We start from the raw sequence: 17,143 nt of genomic DNA, 5'->3' as shown, positions 1-17,143 counted from the left end.
CTGGTAGGCCTAGAATTCACTATGTAGACAAAAGACTAGTTTTGAACTTTAAAAGATCCTTTGCCTCTGCCTCCAAAGCATACACTATGATACCTATCTTAGAAAAGCCATTTAAAATTTCCAGGGAGAAGGGGCTGGAGAGATGGCTCAGGGGTTAAGAGCATTGGCTGCTCTTCCAGAGGTTTTGGGTTCAGTTCCCAGAACCCACATGACAGTTCACAACAGTCTATAACTCCAGTTCCAGGGGATCTGACACCCTTACACAGATATACATGCAGGCAAAATTTGTACAAAAATACAAACAAATAAATTATTAAAAATATTTTCAGGAAGAGCAAACTAAGGAAATATAGATTTAATAAAAAGGAGATTCAGATAGGCCAGATGGCTCAGCTGTAAAAGATGCTCTTCCAAAGGACATGGGTTCAATTCCCAGAGCCCACAGCAAACAACAGCTCACAACCTTGTATAACTCTAGTTCCAGGGAATTTGACAGCCTCTTCTGACACCAGCGCAAGTGGTGCACAGACACACATACAATCAAAACACCCATATACAAAATAAAATATTTCAACATTCGGATTATCTAACATATGTAAAAATGACACACACACACACGTGATAAAATCACAACTAAAAAGAGTATCTTGGAAATGTTAAAGCCTGGCAGTGGTTCAGCATGACTTCACAGTAGACAAGTCTACACCATGAATCATAAGATTGCCTTAGTTTAGCATTTGCATTTTCCCTAGACATCTCAGTGACAATCAAACCCCGATTCAACTTGGGCTCTTCAGGGCTCATAAACAGAAAACTAAAGCTTAAGAAAATAAAAGATGCATTTGGGAAGAGAACAGAATAAAACAGAATACTGTTTAGAAAAGAAAAAAAAATCACAGGAAAAACAGTAAAGCATATATATAAATTAATAGGTTAAAGCAAGAATAAGAGAGAAAAGAATGAAACACAAAACAAGATAGATGAACACTGGGGTCACCATGATATGACCTGGTGGGTGTGCTGGGTGTGTGTGGTGGGGCGGGGTGCGCAACTGAGTGCTCAAGTTGAGACACAGATGACACCTGTATTTCAGGTTTCTGGTGCTCAGCGAGACAGTCTAGAGACAAACAAAGAACAATTAAAGGACCAGAGATGACTCAGCTAGGATGAGGAAAGACTGTGATGCAGAATGTGTGGCCCAGCAATGACTAAGGTGAAATCTATGAACAGGACCTTCATGAAGCTGTAAACCCCAAACAGACATGTGGGAGGCCTGGTGAGAGTTGGCATGGTGCTTTTGGATTAGATTATATAGGCCAAGGAATGAGGGAGTGAATAGGAAACAGGGAAAACTCTACAGGAGCCAGAGAATTTAGGCTAACAACTGGAAGTGGGACTGGGGCTTTTTCTTCCAAGAGAACACATTAGTCCAGTCCCCTGGGAGAACTAAAAGCTAACTCCATTGGGCATAGGGCATACCATGTTACTACTAAGAAATAAAAAGCTCCTCCTCTCTCTACATGTAAACACCTGAAACAAGTCAGACAGAAAAATAAATCTTGGTAGTTTATTATAACAATGGCCCCCTAAACAGAGTCAAACATAAAGATATCCTTAATCCATAAAGAACATGGTAAAAATCATCTGCTAAAACCATGTTTTCACTAATTAAGTAGTCTAGATAGTTCCCAGTGTTTACATACACATGCTTGCAATCACTTCTGCAATCATTAAGACATCAAGTCTTTCCCCAATGAGGCACACCATGTATGATCAAATAAATTAGAAATGAAATACCTGATGAGCAGCCCAGGAACTCATTCAACTTCCTCATCAAACCAGAAAAGATGCATTGGTTTCTTTCCCCCCCCCCCCTTTTTTTTTTTTTTTTTTTTTTGGTTTTTTTCGAGACAGGGTTTCCCTGTAGTTTCTAGAGCCTGTCCTGGAACTAGCTCTTGTAGACCAGGCTGGCCTCGAACTCACAGAGATCTGCCTGCCTCTGCCTCCCGAGTGCTGGGATTAAAGGCGTGCGCCACCACCGCCCGGCACATTGGTTTCTTAAATGGTGTCAAATGTTCCACTACTTTATGTTACTCTATTTACTTTTACTTTATTAAAAAAGTTTATTATGTGGGTATGTTATTTACTTATTATAATGACTACAAACTTGGTGCCAACTTAATAATTTAAAAAGAGACACTTTGTGGTTGGAAGTCCTATGCGGGCCTTTTGCTGCTTTGTGGTAGCAGATAAGATGAACACTACTAACAAGACTTTGGTTTGGCCCACAGAAGTCAAAGGGTTGAGTAGTCCTGTCACAGACCAACTGAAAACAGTCAAGCGAAGAAAGGAATATATGCTTTCTTAAAAATTTTTTAGACTTATTTAAGTGTATTAATGTTTTGTATGTACGTGTGTCCATGTACCACGTGCATGCCATGCCTGGTGCCTGCAGAGGTCAGAAGAAGGCATCATATCTCCTGGAACTGGACTTACAGACATGTGAACAGCTATGTGGGTGCTGGGAATCAATCTCAAGTCTTCTCTTGACTGCTGAGCCATTTCTCCAGCCCAGGAATACATTTTTACAAAGTTAATTATGCTGAACTTCTGCAGGGATCTCATCTAGCACCACAGTCTTAAATATCACCCAGAATGTAATGATTCCAAAATATGTCTCCAGGTGTAGCCTTTCCTCTGAGCACTGTCACCTGAAGGCTGAGACTCTTGTTTGTCCCACTTCTATCTTTCCCACTATGATGTTCTGTATGTTACTCCCACCCTACTCTACAAGTTAGGGGGACATGTTTAAAACCCAAGCTGAGCCACGTACTTGACTATAGTTCCAGCACACTGGGAGGGTGAGGCAAAGGGGAACCATTTGAGCCCTAGTGTGACACTAGTCTCAACAATATAGTGAAATCGCGCCTAAAATAAAATAAAATAAAATACCCAAGCTAGTCCATGCTAATCCTCTGTTCAAATTCTTGTACTCTTCGATCGGTCTTGCTGTGACCCATCAAGCATGCATGATGTGCTCGTGTGGCACACTCTGCACTCCTCCTCCACTACTTGTGTTCTACTCACTCTCTACATCTTGCTGCTGCTTGATCATGACAACCAGGCTCTTAGTCCAGGGCCCCACACTTACCTCCTCTGCCTGAAGTCTTTTCTTTTTGCCAGACTAACTCTTGACTCACTTTCCCGCTCTCTTCAGATCCTGGCTTACATGTCACCCACGAGAGAGGCTCTAACATCCCATACAAAACAGCAACCTGGGTCCTTCTCCCCCTTTCACTGTTATATTTTTTAATCATAAAATTTAAATTAATTTTCTGTTTATACTGTATCAACTACCACAACTAGCAATGTAATTATGGAGAAAAATAAATTTCATTTTATTGAATGTTGAATTCTTAGTGCCCACAACAGTGCCAGGCCCTTGCCCGATACACTAATCATTTGTTAAATGACTGAATGGACAGCTGTAGAAATTGGCTAAGATATAAAAAAGGCTTCCTTTCTACTGATGAGGTAGGTTACACCTAGCATGTACAATAATTACTTACAAGATAACATGATTGAGTAAAGGGAAAGGACTAGGAAGGAATGTGATATTGGATGAGGAATCTGAAATATAATCAGAGGTTTACTAGGTGGAAAAGGTAGCTCAGAACATGACGAGTCTCAGGTAACAACTTTAACAGTAAAACCATTACTGTATTACAGTAGTGTAGTATAGTAACGGGCACTCTAAATTTATCCACTTCTCATAGGGGAAGGGATCTGGCAATCAGGCGGGCAGGGCAGATACAGGCTCTAAGTGAGGATGCTTGCAAGTCATGGATAGGAGCTTTAAGTAGCACATTAAGTAAAGAAGGTTTCAAAAAAACTGTACTAGAGTGTCAGCAGAGCCAAGAATGGACTTGGAACAAGCGGTATATGGCTAGGGACTGTGATGTGCTCGAAAGATCAGCTAGGAAAAAGTGAGGAATGTGTAACTGTTGGTACTATATGGCATCTTAACAAAAAAAGACCAAGGAAAACAAGGACAAGGGCAAATTTCCGTCACGTAACAGGACAGGTGTGAACAACCACAGAGTAACCACATGGACAACACACGTCACCACAGTCAGCCTGGTTGGTGTACTCCACACAGCAATGCCAACAGTCCTCAGGCCCTCAGGTCCCGTCCCACTTGGGAGCAAGCAAGGCAAATTTGAATCTTATGGTTGATAATTAGCACTCCCACAGTATTTTATTTTCATTCTCTAAGGCACACAGTTTGAGGACACTAAGGTCATTAAAGAGAAAGAGTGGGTCTAACTTAGGAGTGGAGACAGACACAAATCTAATTTCAGCTTCCTCACACCACTTCACCATCTTGCCCCTCATTTCTCCATGATCTCATGAACCTGCACCTTCCTAATGCACATATTTCAGAGACTACATCATGTGCCAATTTTAGAGTCATACTTTTATAAAATGTTTCCTACTTACGCAGTTTTCAATCTAAATGTTACTAGTATTGCTACATTTCAATCTATGGAATAATGCTGAGATTCACAGGGAAGTTCTCTTCTTTCAGAGGCTGAAGTTGTCATACCAGGAGACTGGGCATTTGAAAGGATGGAAATTTTGCTAGAATACAATTTATTTTACCTTATTATTTTATGGGAGCAGGTTTCAAGATAGGGTTTCTCTGTGTAATCTTGGCTGTCCTGGAACTAACTCTATAGACCAGGCTGGCCTCGAATGCAGAGATCCATCTGCATTTCCCTTCCAAGCACTGAGTATTAAGGCTGTGCACTACCACTGCCTGGCTTAGTTTATTATTTTTTTAATTATAATGGTCGTTGCTATCTAAACAGCTCCTGAAGTTCACAACACAAAAGCATTACCTTTCCCAGTAATAAACCCACATGTTTTAGTCACAAAGCAATTGTTCTGATTTGTTTAGTTACAGTTCCTCAAACAAATCTATCTGGATTGCTCGGTCACCCCCACACCCTGTTTATTTTCACTGCGATATCCCCAACAGTCAGCAAAGTACCTGACACACAGTAAGAAGCAATTCCTTAATCTTCTACTGAATTAATATGTAAAGAAAGCATTCAAAGAGAATGGATAGGAAAAAACAAGAGAAAAGTTAAAATGCGTGTGAATGAGTTTACAGGAGAGCCCTGCATACCCAATGCACCACGCTCTCTTGCGTCACTTACAGTATCTGCGGCCGTGAGATTGATACCCAGTCCTCCAGCTCGTGTGCTTAATAGAAACACAAAGATGTCATTCCTAAAGAAAAGGGGGGAAGAACATGTTAGAAGAAAAAGGAATAATGCAACGTGGAAATAGAGAGGAGTTTCTAAAAGCAGAATCTAGGGCTAGAAAGAGCGCTGAAGACTACAGCACCTGACAGATGCTTTCTTGAGACACTGTGCAAAGGTGTTCTCTCTTTAAAATTCAAATCATGGAAACCATCTTCCAATTTGAACGTAAGTTTTTGCTGCCACACTAATATCTGACTGATAACTAATAAAAGTAAAAACATGAAGCAAATATAACAGATATTTGTCACTATAGAAAGAGACCTCTGGCTATACCACATTACACATACACTGGTTTGCCTTCTTTCTTGTGGTGCTCCAGAGCACCAAACCTAGAAACTTGTACATGCTCTGTAATCTCTACCTCTGAGCTACACTTTGAGTCTAAAAATTTTCTCTTTTTTTTTTTTTTTGAGATACTTTTTGTATCCCTGGCTAGCCTTGAACTTGCTATGTAGCTGAGAATGATCTTAGATTTTTTTGGTCCTCTGGCGTCCATCATTAAAGTCCATCATCAGGAATGCACCACTAAACCTAGCATTCCCATTAGCACTTTTCCCTTGAGACAAGGTTCTAACTATGTATTCAAGGCTGGCCTGGAACTTGCTATGTAGATCAGGTTGGCTTTGAATTCATGGATTCCCCTGCTTCTGCCTGAGTACTGGAAGGTATATGCAACCATGCCCAGCCTGGTTTTGGTTTGTTTCTGCTTATATATTTGTATATATACATGTGCCTACATTTGGAGGTCAGAGTTCACATTGGGTGTCTTTTATCTTTTTTCCCTCCATATTTTGTGAAACAGGCTTTCTCAGTAAACCTGAAGTTCACGGACAGGCTAGGCTATCTGGATAGCAAGCTGCAGGGATTCGATGATCCCTGGTCTCCCAGAATAAGTGCTTTCACACCAGGGTCTGAACTCAGGTTCTCATGCTTGAATAGAAAGTACTTTATTGACTGAACAATTTCCCAGCCTCCCATTGGCCCTATTTTTTAATTTTTTTGAGACAAGGTCTCTCTATGTAGCCCTGGCTGTCCTGAAACTATGTAGACCAGGCTCTTCTCAAACTCACAGAGATTTCTCTGCCTCTGTCTCTTGAGTGCTGGAACTGACAGCCCTACTTAAAAATTACTTATTATTATCAATGGAGAGACTGTGCATGTATGACATGTGCACGTGCCACATGCATGTGCGCGCGGAAGTCAGAAGATAGCTTTCAGAAGTCAATTCTCTCATTCCACCCTAGTTCCAGGGAACAGAACAAACTCAGGTGACCAGGCCTGCTTGTCAGGAGCTTTTTTAGCCATGAGCCATGCCATTAGTCCCCAATTTTAACTGGCTAAAGTGTTCCTAGATCACGCAGAGGCAAATAAATCAGAACATAATCCTAATAGTTTGAAAGATTATTCTCTCTCTGAGTGCGTATGAGAGAGAGGGGGAGAGACTGCATACATGCGTGACCAAATGAGCGAGCACGCACACACAGGCTCATGTGTGCCACATCAAATAAATGGAGGTCAGAGGACAGCTTACAGGATTGGGATTCTGGCCATTACGTTAGGCTTGGCGAACAAGTGCCGTTATCCATTGACCCTCATAACACAAACTTTAAGATGACCTAACTCAGAATAATAAGTACACCCCAGAAATTTTGGTCTGGTCATGACTTCTGTGAACTAAGTTGACTTAGGACTAACCTAGGGAAGACATTTAGGATGGATGCACGTTTAGAAAAGGCCAACTCAGTACTCACACAGAAACAAGTAGATACAATTTGATTCCTTTTACATTCTAAGTCCTTTTGAAGAAACAATTACAAAGCAGCAGATGCTACCTCACTTATTAGGCAACAAAAAAGGTCCAAGCCAGATCATGAGGGCCTTTCATGCTAAGATTTATTTTATAAACAAGCAGGTGTTTATCTGCAGCCTAGTTTTTCCAGATAACCTAAGCGTAGCCCAAGATAACCTTTCATTTCCATGTTCTCACCTCAGGTTACTTTCCAGAACGATTCTAACAATCTATTAAAAGGATTATGCTAGTGAAAACATACGAGTTCTCTAAATCGAGCTGTTAATTTCTCTGCATGCAGTAAGAAGCACAACTGGAAATCCAGTTCACATGAATGTCTTCAAACAGCAGTCAATACTCTCATCTTTTTCAAAAAGACTTATTTTTGTTATATATGCTTGCACACCACAAGAGGGTACTGACCCCATGGAACTAATGTTATAAATGGTTGTGAGTTGTCTAGTGGATGCTGGGAACGGAACCCAGGTCCTCTGGAAGAGCAGCGAGTGCTCTTAAGCCCTGAGTCATCTGTCCAGGCCCATACTCATCTTTGGAATGTCAGTTTGACACACCTGGACTGCACTAAACAGAGCAGCCAGAGAACATTCTAGTACACTGATATAAGGTAAGTATAACTATGACGTTCTAGATACAAAGGCACTAAATCACAGAATAAATTGAGTTTTAATCCAAGGGTTTCAGTAAAACAATGTGGTGGCACATACTTGAAACAGAAGGATCTCTAAGAGTTCGAGGCCAGCCTGTTCTATACAGGAAGACAGTCGCCACCACCACCCTGGCAGCCCAAGACCCCTAAAAAAGAAGAAAAAGAACCCCACCTGCTGACAGAGATCCCACCCGTTTAGGCTATTCTTCTTGGTAAAGTCATCTGATATCTAAAACTGCTTCATGGACTACAAAAATTAGGACACTCCAAACACAGTTAAAGTGACTGACTGAGGACACAGTCACAGACATGATTGTTGGTGAACTGTGGTTAACCACTGAACTAGACAGGCCTATTACCACCATTCAGAAAACCTAACTTTTCTGGAGGCACACATGGACATCAAAGCATATCTAGGGCCCCTAGTATGTCAAGACTCAAAACCTCTGTACTCCCAGAAAAGTTTTACCAGTTTATCCTTGAATTTTACTTCATTACCTTTCCCTTTTTTCTGTAACAGTGTCTCAATATATTTATTAAGAAGGAAGCCAGACTTGGGAGGCAGAGGCAGGCAGATCTCTGTGAGCTCGAGGTCAGCCTGGTCTATAAGAGCTAGTTCCAGGACAGGCTCCAAAGCTACAGAGAAGCCCTGTCTCAAAAAAAAAAAAAAAAAAAAAAAAAAACCCAAACAACAAAAAAAAAGGACTGTACTTGCCAGGTGGTTGGTGGTGCACACCTTTAATCTCAGCACAAAGGAGGCAGAGGCAGGAGGTGGATCTCTGTAATAGGATACCAGTGATGTTACACAGAAAAACAGTTTTGAAAACGAAAAAGAGCCGGGCGGTGGTGGCGCACGCCTTTAATCCCAGCACTCGGGAGGCAGAGGCAGGCGGATCTCTGTGAGTTCGAGGCCAGCCTGGTCTACAAGAGCTAGTTCCAGGACAGGCTCTAAAAAAGCTGCAGAGAAACTGTCTTGAAAAAACAAAAAAAGAAAAAAAAAGAAAAACGAAAAAGAAAAAAAGAAGAAAGAATACACTCGCAGGGTGGCAATGGCAGCGGTGGCAGTGGTACACACCTTTAACCCCAGGACTCAGGAAGCAGAGGCAGGTGAATCTCTGTGAGTTCCCAGCCAGCTTTGTCTACAGAGTGAGTTTCTAGGACAGCCAGGGCTAGACAGTAAAACCCTGTCTTTGAAAAACCAAAAGAAAAAAGGAATATACTTGTCAGTTCTGGTGGGGCATGCTTTTAGTCCCAGCACTTGGGAGGCAGAGGCAGGCAGATCTCTATGTGTTTGAGGCCAGCCTGGTCTATAGAGTTGAGCTACAGGACAGTCAGGGCCACACAAAGAAACAGTGTTTCGAAGCCCCCCACCCCCCCAAAAAAACTTGATGGCTTCATTTACCTTATTTGATATAGATTCTTACTATGTAGCCCAGGCTGTCCTTCGACTCAGTAATACTCTTGACTCAGAATGCTGGGATCATAGGTGTGGCCACTATATCAGGCTTTTGCTTTCCCTTTTAGTCTTCGAATTAATCATCCATTATAATATTTCAGAAGTTTACTTAATTTACAACATCAATTTTAAGATTAAAATATAAAGCAAACAACAACAAAAACTGCAAGGCACCTGCCAATTTACAAGTGCATTTCCCATGGAGATAGGCTAATGTAAATAGAAATTTGGATGCTCACAGGTCCAGGGAAGAACAATTAACAAGGATTTAGGGCCCAGCTAGTATCTAAAGAATGTCCTATATTTCACTTGAGCACTGAGCCTGCTCTGGCTCCATATAACTTCCTCTCCTGTTCTAATACCTGTGTGATATCTACCAAATGCCGAGGGCTTTCAGCGTGTAATTCCTGAAGAAGCCTAGCATGTGAACACCAGGTGGACTTCAGGGAGAGTAACTAGGTATGTGCCAGGAAGGCAGAAGGCAGCTGGGAAGACTAAGAAGATTACACACTGCTCATAGGTTCTGGAGGGTTGCAGAAATCACACACAGATGCAGTAAACATAAAAAGGAAACCCAACACACACAGAGAAGTAATATAACTAAAATAAATTAACACAAAAATTTAGATCTACAGCTGCAGAAAAAAAATTTTCTTGACCATGTCGTGCTCTGGAGTCCTGGCTGACCTCAGACCTGCCACGAATTGCCTCTGCTCCTGAAAGGCTGAAACTGTAAGCGTTTACTACCGTGCCAGAGAGAAAACACTTCTTTTCTGTACTGAAAATACAACTTCTGGTGAGACATATTTAATAAAGCCAAAGTCTGGCTGTAATTAATGTAATTTAATCATAGAAAATAAGGATTACACAAATCTTGCGCTGTAATTACTAAAGGAGTTTCTATTCTAGACTATATGTCAGATTATTATAAACAAAATATCTACAGCTACTGAGAAGTTCTGTTTTACTTAATATATTTAGGGATGTTAATTCAAACTAATGTTTTAAGAGTTCTGATTAGATAAGACAAACTCCCAGAAGGCAACAGTGCAGTCTGACTACCCTCTAGGGGCTGCAGAGAAGTCACATTGGTGGAGTAGGGCACAGGGTCCATAGGGAGCACAGGACACCCCATGCTGCACAGGAGCACCTTGGCCTCAATCCCACTCTTTAACATCCCACTAAGTCCTCCTTGCACCAAATGCCTGAGTAGCACTGAGCATGAGCGATGGGAGTGAAGCTTCGTCAATGACTGAACAAGCACTCGATGTAAGAGGACGCTGCAGCATCGCAACGCTCTCACCCCGAAGAGTGAACCAACAGAGTCCATGCTACAGCCACTTCCCCACGCTGCCCAAAGGGTTACTATGACTGCTCAGACACCTGCTGGTAAAGGTCGGGGGTAGAAGGAAAGGGGGCAAAGGCCAACTCATCACAGAGGAAAGACCTTGTGAATGGCTCCTAGGATCACATACTGGTCACATGTTCTGAACGCTGCCAGGACATCCTGGCCAAACAGTCTTTAGTCTCAGCCAGACTTTTTCCTGGAAGGATCCCTCATAAATAAGCCTTGTATGAAGGGAATGTAAATGGCTTTTTATAGGAGTTCTTGTTTACTCTGGCTGACCTTTGAGCCACAGGGCTTGAGTTGAAACTGCATTTTTTTTTCTTTTGATGTCTTTTCACTAATAATGAAAATATTTGGCAAAGCATGCCTTTTGCTTTGAAAAACACTTTTTTCCCCTCAATTTTAAGATGCCACTCAGACCTATAAGAACATCTTATGTGGGAAACTTGATAATGCACTACTATGCGTATGCCTGCTGCCCTTAGAGGCCAGAAGAGAGCACTGGGTGTCCTGGAACAGTATGGCGTGAAGGACAGCTAGCTGTAAGCTACCATGTGATTGCTGGAAATCACACCTAGATCCTCTGCAAAAAACAGTAAGAACTCTTTAATAGGCTGAGCCATCTTCAGCCCCTACAGGAGAGTTTTAAAACTACTGGCACTCCTGGACCTGCTTAATGAACTATTCTAACTAAGTTAATTAAGAGATGAGCTGAATATGATCCTTCATACCCATAATTTTAGCACCAGGAAGGCTGAGGCAGGAGGATTACTGTGAGTTCTGGGCCAGCCTGGGCTTCATATCAAGATCTTAAAAAACAAACAAACAAACAAACAAACAAACAAAACAAACAAAAAAGAAGCCAGAACAAAACAAAACAAACAAAAACCTTAACACTGACAGAAATGGCTGAAGAGACAGCTGAGCTAGAATGAGGACACGGAGGTGATAACACCTCTGTACTCCCAGGACAGACAGGTAGATCCCAGGGCTTAACAAGTACCAAGAGCAAGCTCCTGGCTCAACGAGAGACCCTATCGCATAAACAAACAAACAAATAAAAATTAAAAATTTAAGAACGACAGAGGAAGGTGCCTGACATTGACTTATGGCCTCCAAGTTTAGGTTCTCTCTTTCTACCTCTCACTACTCCTAGAATTTGATCAGCTATAATAGCTGTAAACTTGGTCACCAGATGTCAAATCTCATTCCAATTTAGGCTACAGGTAGAGACCCTGCCTCAAATGAAACAAAAGAACCAGCCATTCAAAGGCATGGGCTATATGAGACCTGTCTCAAGAAAGCAAACAAAGAAGAACAATAAATAAACAAAACTGAAATAAAAGAAATGAATAAACATAAATAGCTAGGTGCTTAATTTTCTTCCCAGGAATTAAAAAGATAAATACTAACTGGACATGTAACTAAAGACTAGAAAGTCAGAAGCATTCTTATTTATACTGTAAGGTCTAAATTATTTCTCTTAATTTTTTTTTTTCATTTCTTAAAAATGTGATTAGCCTTAAGCTGGATGTGATGGCGCATACCTTTAATCCAGCACTCAGGAGGCAGAGGCAGGCAGATCTCTGAGTTTGAGGCCAGCCTGGTCTACATAATGAGTTCCAGGACACCAGGGCAGAGAAACCCTGTCCCGAAAAACAAATAAATAAACAAAAAAAACATGGTTAGCCTGTATGTAAGTCTGTGTATAGTGCCCCAAGAGGCCAGAAGAGAGTGTCAGATTCTTTGAAACTGGAATTATAGGCTGTAGTGAGTCACCGTGTGGGGGATGGGAACTGAACCCAATCCTCTGGAAGAGTATCCAGTGCTCTCAACCACTGTGCCATCTCCAGCCCCTCTACCACATTTCTCAGTTCTCTGAATGTAAGAAACAATGCTATCAATGGGTTTAACAGACCTATCTGCAGAAAAACATGGCTTTCTCTCTGAGTAGAGCCAGACTCTGCTTAGCACATTGAGAAGCAGCACATAGGACATGAATGGTTCTTGCAAACCCCCCAAATGTAACATGTTGTAGTTGAAGTTCACAGGCTCATTAGCAGCTGGGAGAGGTCCTGTGCTGAGCGCTACGAAGAGGACAGACTGAACTCCACTGCAATTTGTCATACTGTTCTGTATCTGTAATACCAGAAAGCTTATAGGAAATGGAACACAAACACAAATTCAAAATCAGCTCTAAGAAAACTCTGAGATGGAGCTACTGTTGACTGATACGGGATTCCCCTTTTGTATGCTGTGGATGTTTTATTACCATTGGTGAATAAAGAAGCTTCTTTGGCCTATAGCAGGGAAATCCAAACAGAGACAGAGGAAGAAAGAAAGCAGAGTCAGGGAGACGCCATGTAGCTGCCCAAGGAGCCACAGCCTCATGGTGATACACAGACTAATGGAAATGGGTTAAGATATAAGAGCTAGCTAGGAATACGCCTGAGCTGTTGGCTAAACAGTATTGTAATTAATATAGTTTTTGTGTGATTATTTGGGTCTGGGTGGCCAGGAAACAAAAGTATAGTCTCCATTTACAGTCGGCACTTGTCTTGCACATGCTAAGTGAGCACTCTAACAATGAGCTATGCCTTTAGCCTAACATGTAACTTTGTAACGTTTTTCTTCATAGACACTGATATCCTCTTCATTGGGGGTCATCATTCATATTCAGAAGTCTTTTTTTTGTTTTGTTTTGTTTTTCGAGACAGGGTTTTTTTTTGTAGTTTTGGAGCCTGTCCTGAACTCTTGTAGATCACACTGGCCTTGAACTCAGAGATCCACCTGCCTCTGCCTCCCGAATACCAGGATTAAAGGCATGTGCCATCACTGCCCGATTTCAAAAATCTTTCTATTGCTGTAAGTAGCAATGCCTGTAGTTCCAGAACTAAAAGATGGAGACGGGATATCAAGAGGTAAGGTCAGCATAAACTACTGATGATCCTGCCTCTATTTTCAACCTTAAAAAAGAAAAGGAAGCCAGGCAGTGGTGACACACGCCTTCAATCCTAGCACTTGGGGAACAGAGAAAGGCAGATTTTTGTGAGTTTGAGGCCAGCCTCACCTACACAGTGAGTTCTAGAACTCACTACAAAGCAACAGAGAAATCCTGTCTCAAAAAACAAGACAAAAAAAGATAGACCTTTACTTTCTAAAATAGTAGGTATTGACATGAGAAAAAAAATGGCTATGCATGGTAATCCATGCCTGTAATCCTAGTTAGTACTCAGGAAGAGGCAAAGGATTACTGCAAACTCCAGGCCAGCCTGGTCTACAGAGCCAGTTCTAGCCTGTCAAGGCCACATAGCCACATCATGTTTCATATTAATATTCACATTCTTTCTCTGATCTTAGCAAACTCTGAGAATAGTAGGCACTAGCTGCTGTGGTGCTGCACACAGAGAGGTGGAGACAAGAGGATACCTAGATCTCGCTATCTAGCTACTTGTCAGTAACCTCCAGGTTCAGGGAGTCCTTGGAGACCAAACTGATGAGGAGGTCATGTAATGTTGATCTCTGACCTTCAAACACATACAGGAACAATGCATCAATATACATACACAAAAGGTAGGCAAGCTATCGACTGCTTAATAGTCTAAGGTACACTGGCTGGAAACAAACTGACTGGAAGCACCTGGCCTGGACAGCCTGCCAAGCCACGTCCCTTCCCCTGGGGAGGGTCAGGACCACTCCCACAGGCTATTTAGGCTTGCCATGGAGAAAGGAACACGTGGTTGTCGGGTTTGTTCTCCCACTCCCATGCTCTCCTGGCCACCCGAGAGTACAATTAAACACGGGCATTTTAATTTGGTTAAATCTGGTCTGATTCGAATTCTTAATGCGCCTGTGGAAAGGCTTTTCCAAACACAAACAACATCATTTAAAGCACTACAGGGAAAATCAAAAGAATTTCTGTAATTCCCATTAAATGTTACCTGGTCTGAAAATCAGCAACCATGTCTCGTCTCTCTGAGATCTTGGATGAACCATCCAGCCTCATGTAGGTATGCTTCCTGTAAACCATATATTCCTGTCAACCAAGACAAAAGAACACAGTAAGTCTGATGCCAATCACTGCATTCTAATTCTCAAGCTTTTGCCCATTGTATCCAGATATAATATAATGTACTCAACTCATTATACACAGAATGGGCAGGAATGACTATAAAAGGGCAGCAGGTGAGTTTATTGCTACTTTATGAAATTCAATTCAATTTAAAAAGTAATCCACTACAGATTTCTGTAGGCTTTATAAAAACCTCCCCCAAACAAAAACAGCTTTTCAGTCACTACGCATGTGTTTTTTTCTTTTCTATTTTTCCAACTCTGATTTGTAGTTACTTATCCTGAAATAATTTTTCAAAAGACACTGAAGTGTCCAAGGTTATTCAGAGTAGAGGTCCTGAAGTTCAGGACAGTATTTCTGTCAGCAACTGGTCCCTGTCAAACCATTCTCAGAAATGAAAACAGCCGAGTATGGCAGTAGAGCAAGGTAAATCTCCTTGAATTCAAGTCGGTTTGGTCTACACGGTGAATATGATAGTAAGACTTTTCTCAATAACACACACACCGACACACTCCCAAATATAGTTAAATAAAATTTTGCTTTGTTCTTTGAGAAGAACTCATAAGAAAGCTCCAGCTAACCTAAAACTAGCATGGTATAACTTAATAAATAATATATTTGAATATTTTAAAACAAATTCCAGTAAACATTTCATTCTATACCATTAGCTCATTATTTCAGAGCATAACAGTTTTCTTTTTTTTTAATTGATTTTTTTTATTGAACTCTACATTTTTTCTCTGCTTCCCTCCTGCCTCTCCCCTCCTCTTCAACTCTCTCCTCATGCTCGCCATTTACTCAGGAGATCCTTGTCTTTTTCTACTTCCCACATGTATTTTTTCATAGCTGTGAACAGAACCAGTTTCCTTTCCATAATTAATATTTATACCAGTGTCCCTTGGCCCCACCCTTGGCAAATCCCTGAGGATTCAAGTTCTTGAATTTATAGTCTCAGTATCAGAGCAAAACAGATGACAAAGTAATTTCCCTAAACTGAGTATGTTCTTCACATCACCTGTGAGAGGAATCACAATTTTAAGAATAGAGAGAAGATTTTAAGAGACCCAACTGGAAGAATGTTTTCTTTGTCCCAAAGTTGTGGTTCCTTAGAGAAGATCAAACTTATGTTTATTTTCCCTTTTGTTAACCAAGACCACACTACGAAAAGTTCACTGTAGAAAAGTTCATGTTCAAATCTATTTATAAACAGACAGGTAAGGTGGTACAGGCTTGTATTCCCAGTCCTTGGGAGAAGAGACAAAGATCAGGAGTTTTAAGAACCACGTCAGTGCTGGGTGTGGTGGTGCACACCTTTAATCCCAACATTCAGAAGGCAGAGGCCCAGGGAGCTCTGTGAGTTCAAGGCTAACCTGGTCTACAAGAGTGAGTTCCAGGACAGGCTCCAAAAACTAGAGAAATCCTGTCTTGGAAAAACAAAAAACCAACCAAACAAAAAAGAACCACCTCAGCTACACAGTAAATTCAAGACCAGCCTGGGCAACATGAGGCCTTAGGCAGGCAGGAAGGCACGGACATGTACACTCCGCAAAAAGTAACCGCAGTCCTTCAAGTTGTGGTTTCACTTTCCTTGCTTCAATATACCCACAGTAAAGCTGCGGTTTGAAGATATGAAACAGAAAACAAGAAACAACTCATTAATAAAGTGCCCCCTCCACCTGGCTTTGCCACCCAAATGCTGGGATTAAAAACATGCACTTGCCAGGATTTTTTTTTTTTTTTTTTTGGTTTTTCGAGACAGGGTTTCCCTGAAGTTTCTAGAGCCTGTCCTGGAACTAGCTCTTGTAGACCAGGCTGGCCTCGAACTCAGAGATCCGCCTGCCTCTGCCTCCCGAGTGCTGGGATTAAAGGCGTGCGCCACCACCGCCTGGCCAGAATTTTTTTTTTTTTGAGATCAGATATTACTATATATATAAAACCCTGGACCTTTTTATAGACCAGACTGCCCCTCAGTGTAAAGAGATCTACCTGCCTCTGCCTCTAAGTGCTAGGATTAAAGGCTTGCTGCATACCAGGCAGAATACTAATTTTTAATTAACTCTGATATACTATATTACATTTTACTTTATTATTAGCTACTAATAAATTCTTACTTGATAAACTATCTAAGGCATGTAGAGAAAAAACTGTGTGTATGTCTCGGGTTCTGGGGAGTCTTAGAATAAATAATTAACAATCACAGCTAAGGTACAACTACACATAGGTTCTAACATAATTTTTCCCTACTAAAAGACTAGTCAGCCAGACCTTGTGGAACAGCGCTGTAATCCAGCTACTTGGAAGGGCAGGCAGGTTTAGTGTAAGACCTCAGAGCCCAACGAGACTGTTTATAATAGAAACTGAAAGAGAACTAGGGCTGCAGCTGAGACTATTTCAATCCCAGTACAACAACAACAACAACCACAACAACAACCAAAACCAAAAGGCCAGTAAATCCTACATACCACAAATATTTACACTGGT

General features: G+C 41.4%; 1 protein-coding gene across 1 annotated transcript in view; it reads right to left on the bottom strand.

Annotated features, from left to right (window-relative positions):
* Positions 1 to 17,143, bottom strand: part of Ino80 (INO80 complex ATPase subunit) — a 106,790-nt gene that overhangs the window by 12,980 nt on the left and 76,667 nt on the right. Inside the window, exons 28-29 of the mRNA XM_038330648.1 lie at positions 14,532 to 14,626; positions 5,223 to 5,295 (exon numbers count right to left, since the gene is read on the bottom strand). Coding sequence (XP_038186576.1) covers positions 5,223 to 5,295; positions 14,532 to 14,626 — 168 coding nt within the window. The remainder of the gene's footprint in view (positions 1 to 5,222; positions 5,296 to 14,531; positions 14,627 to 17,143) is intronic.

This window comes from Arvicola amphibius, chromosome 5, assembly GCF_903992535.2.
Source record: "Arvicola amphibius chromosome 5, mArvAmp1.2, whole genome shotgun sequence".
In the NCBI taxonomy this organism is placed as follows: domain Eukaryota; kingdom Metazoa; phylum Chordata; class Mammalia; order Rodentia; family Cricetidae; genus Arvicola; species Arvicola amphibius.
Note: the sequence above shows the minus strand (reverse complement) of the source record. Positions and strands in the feature narration are given on the sequence as shown.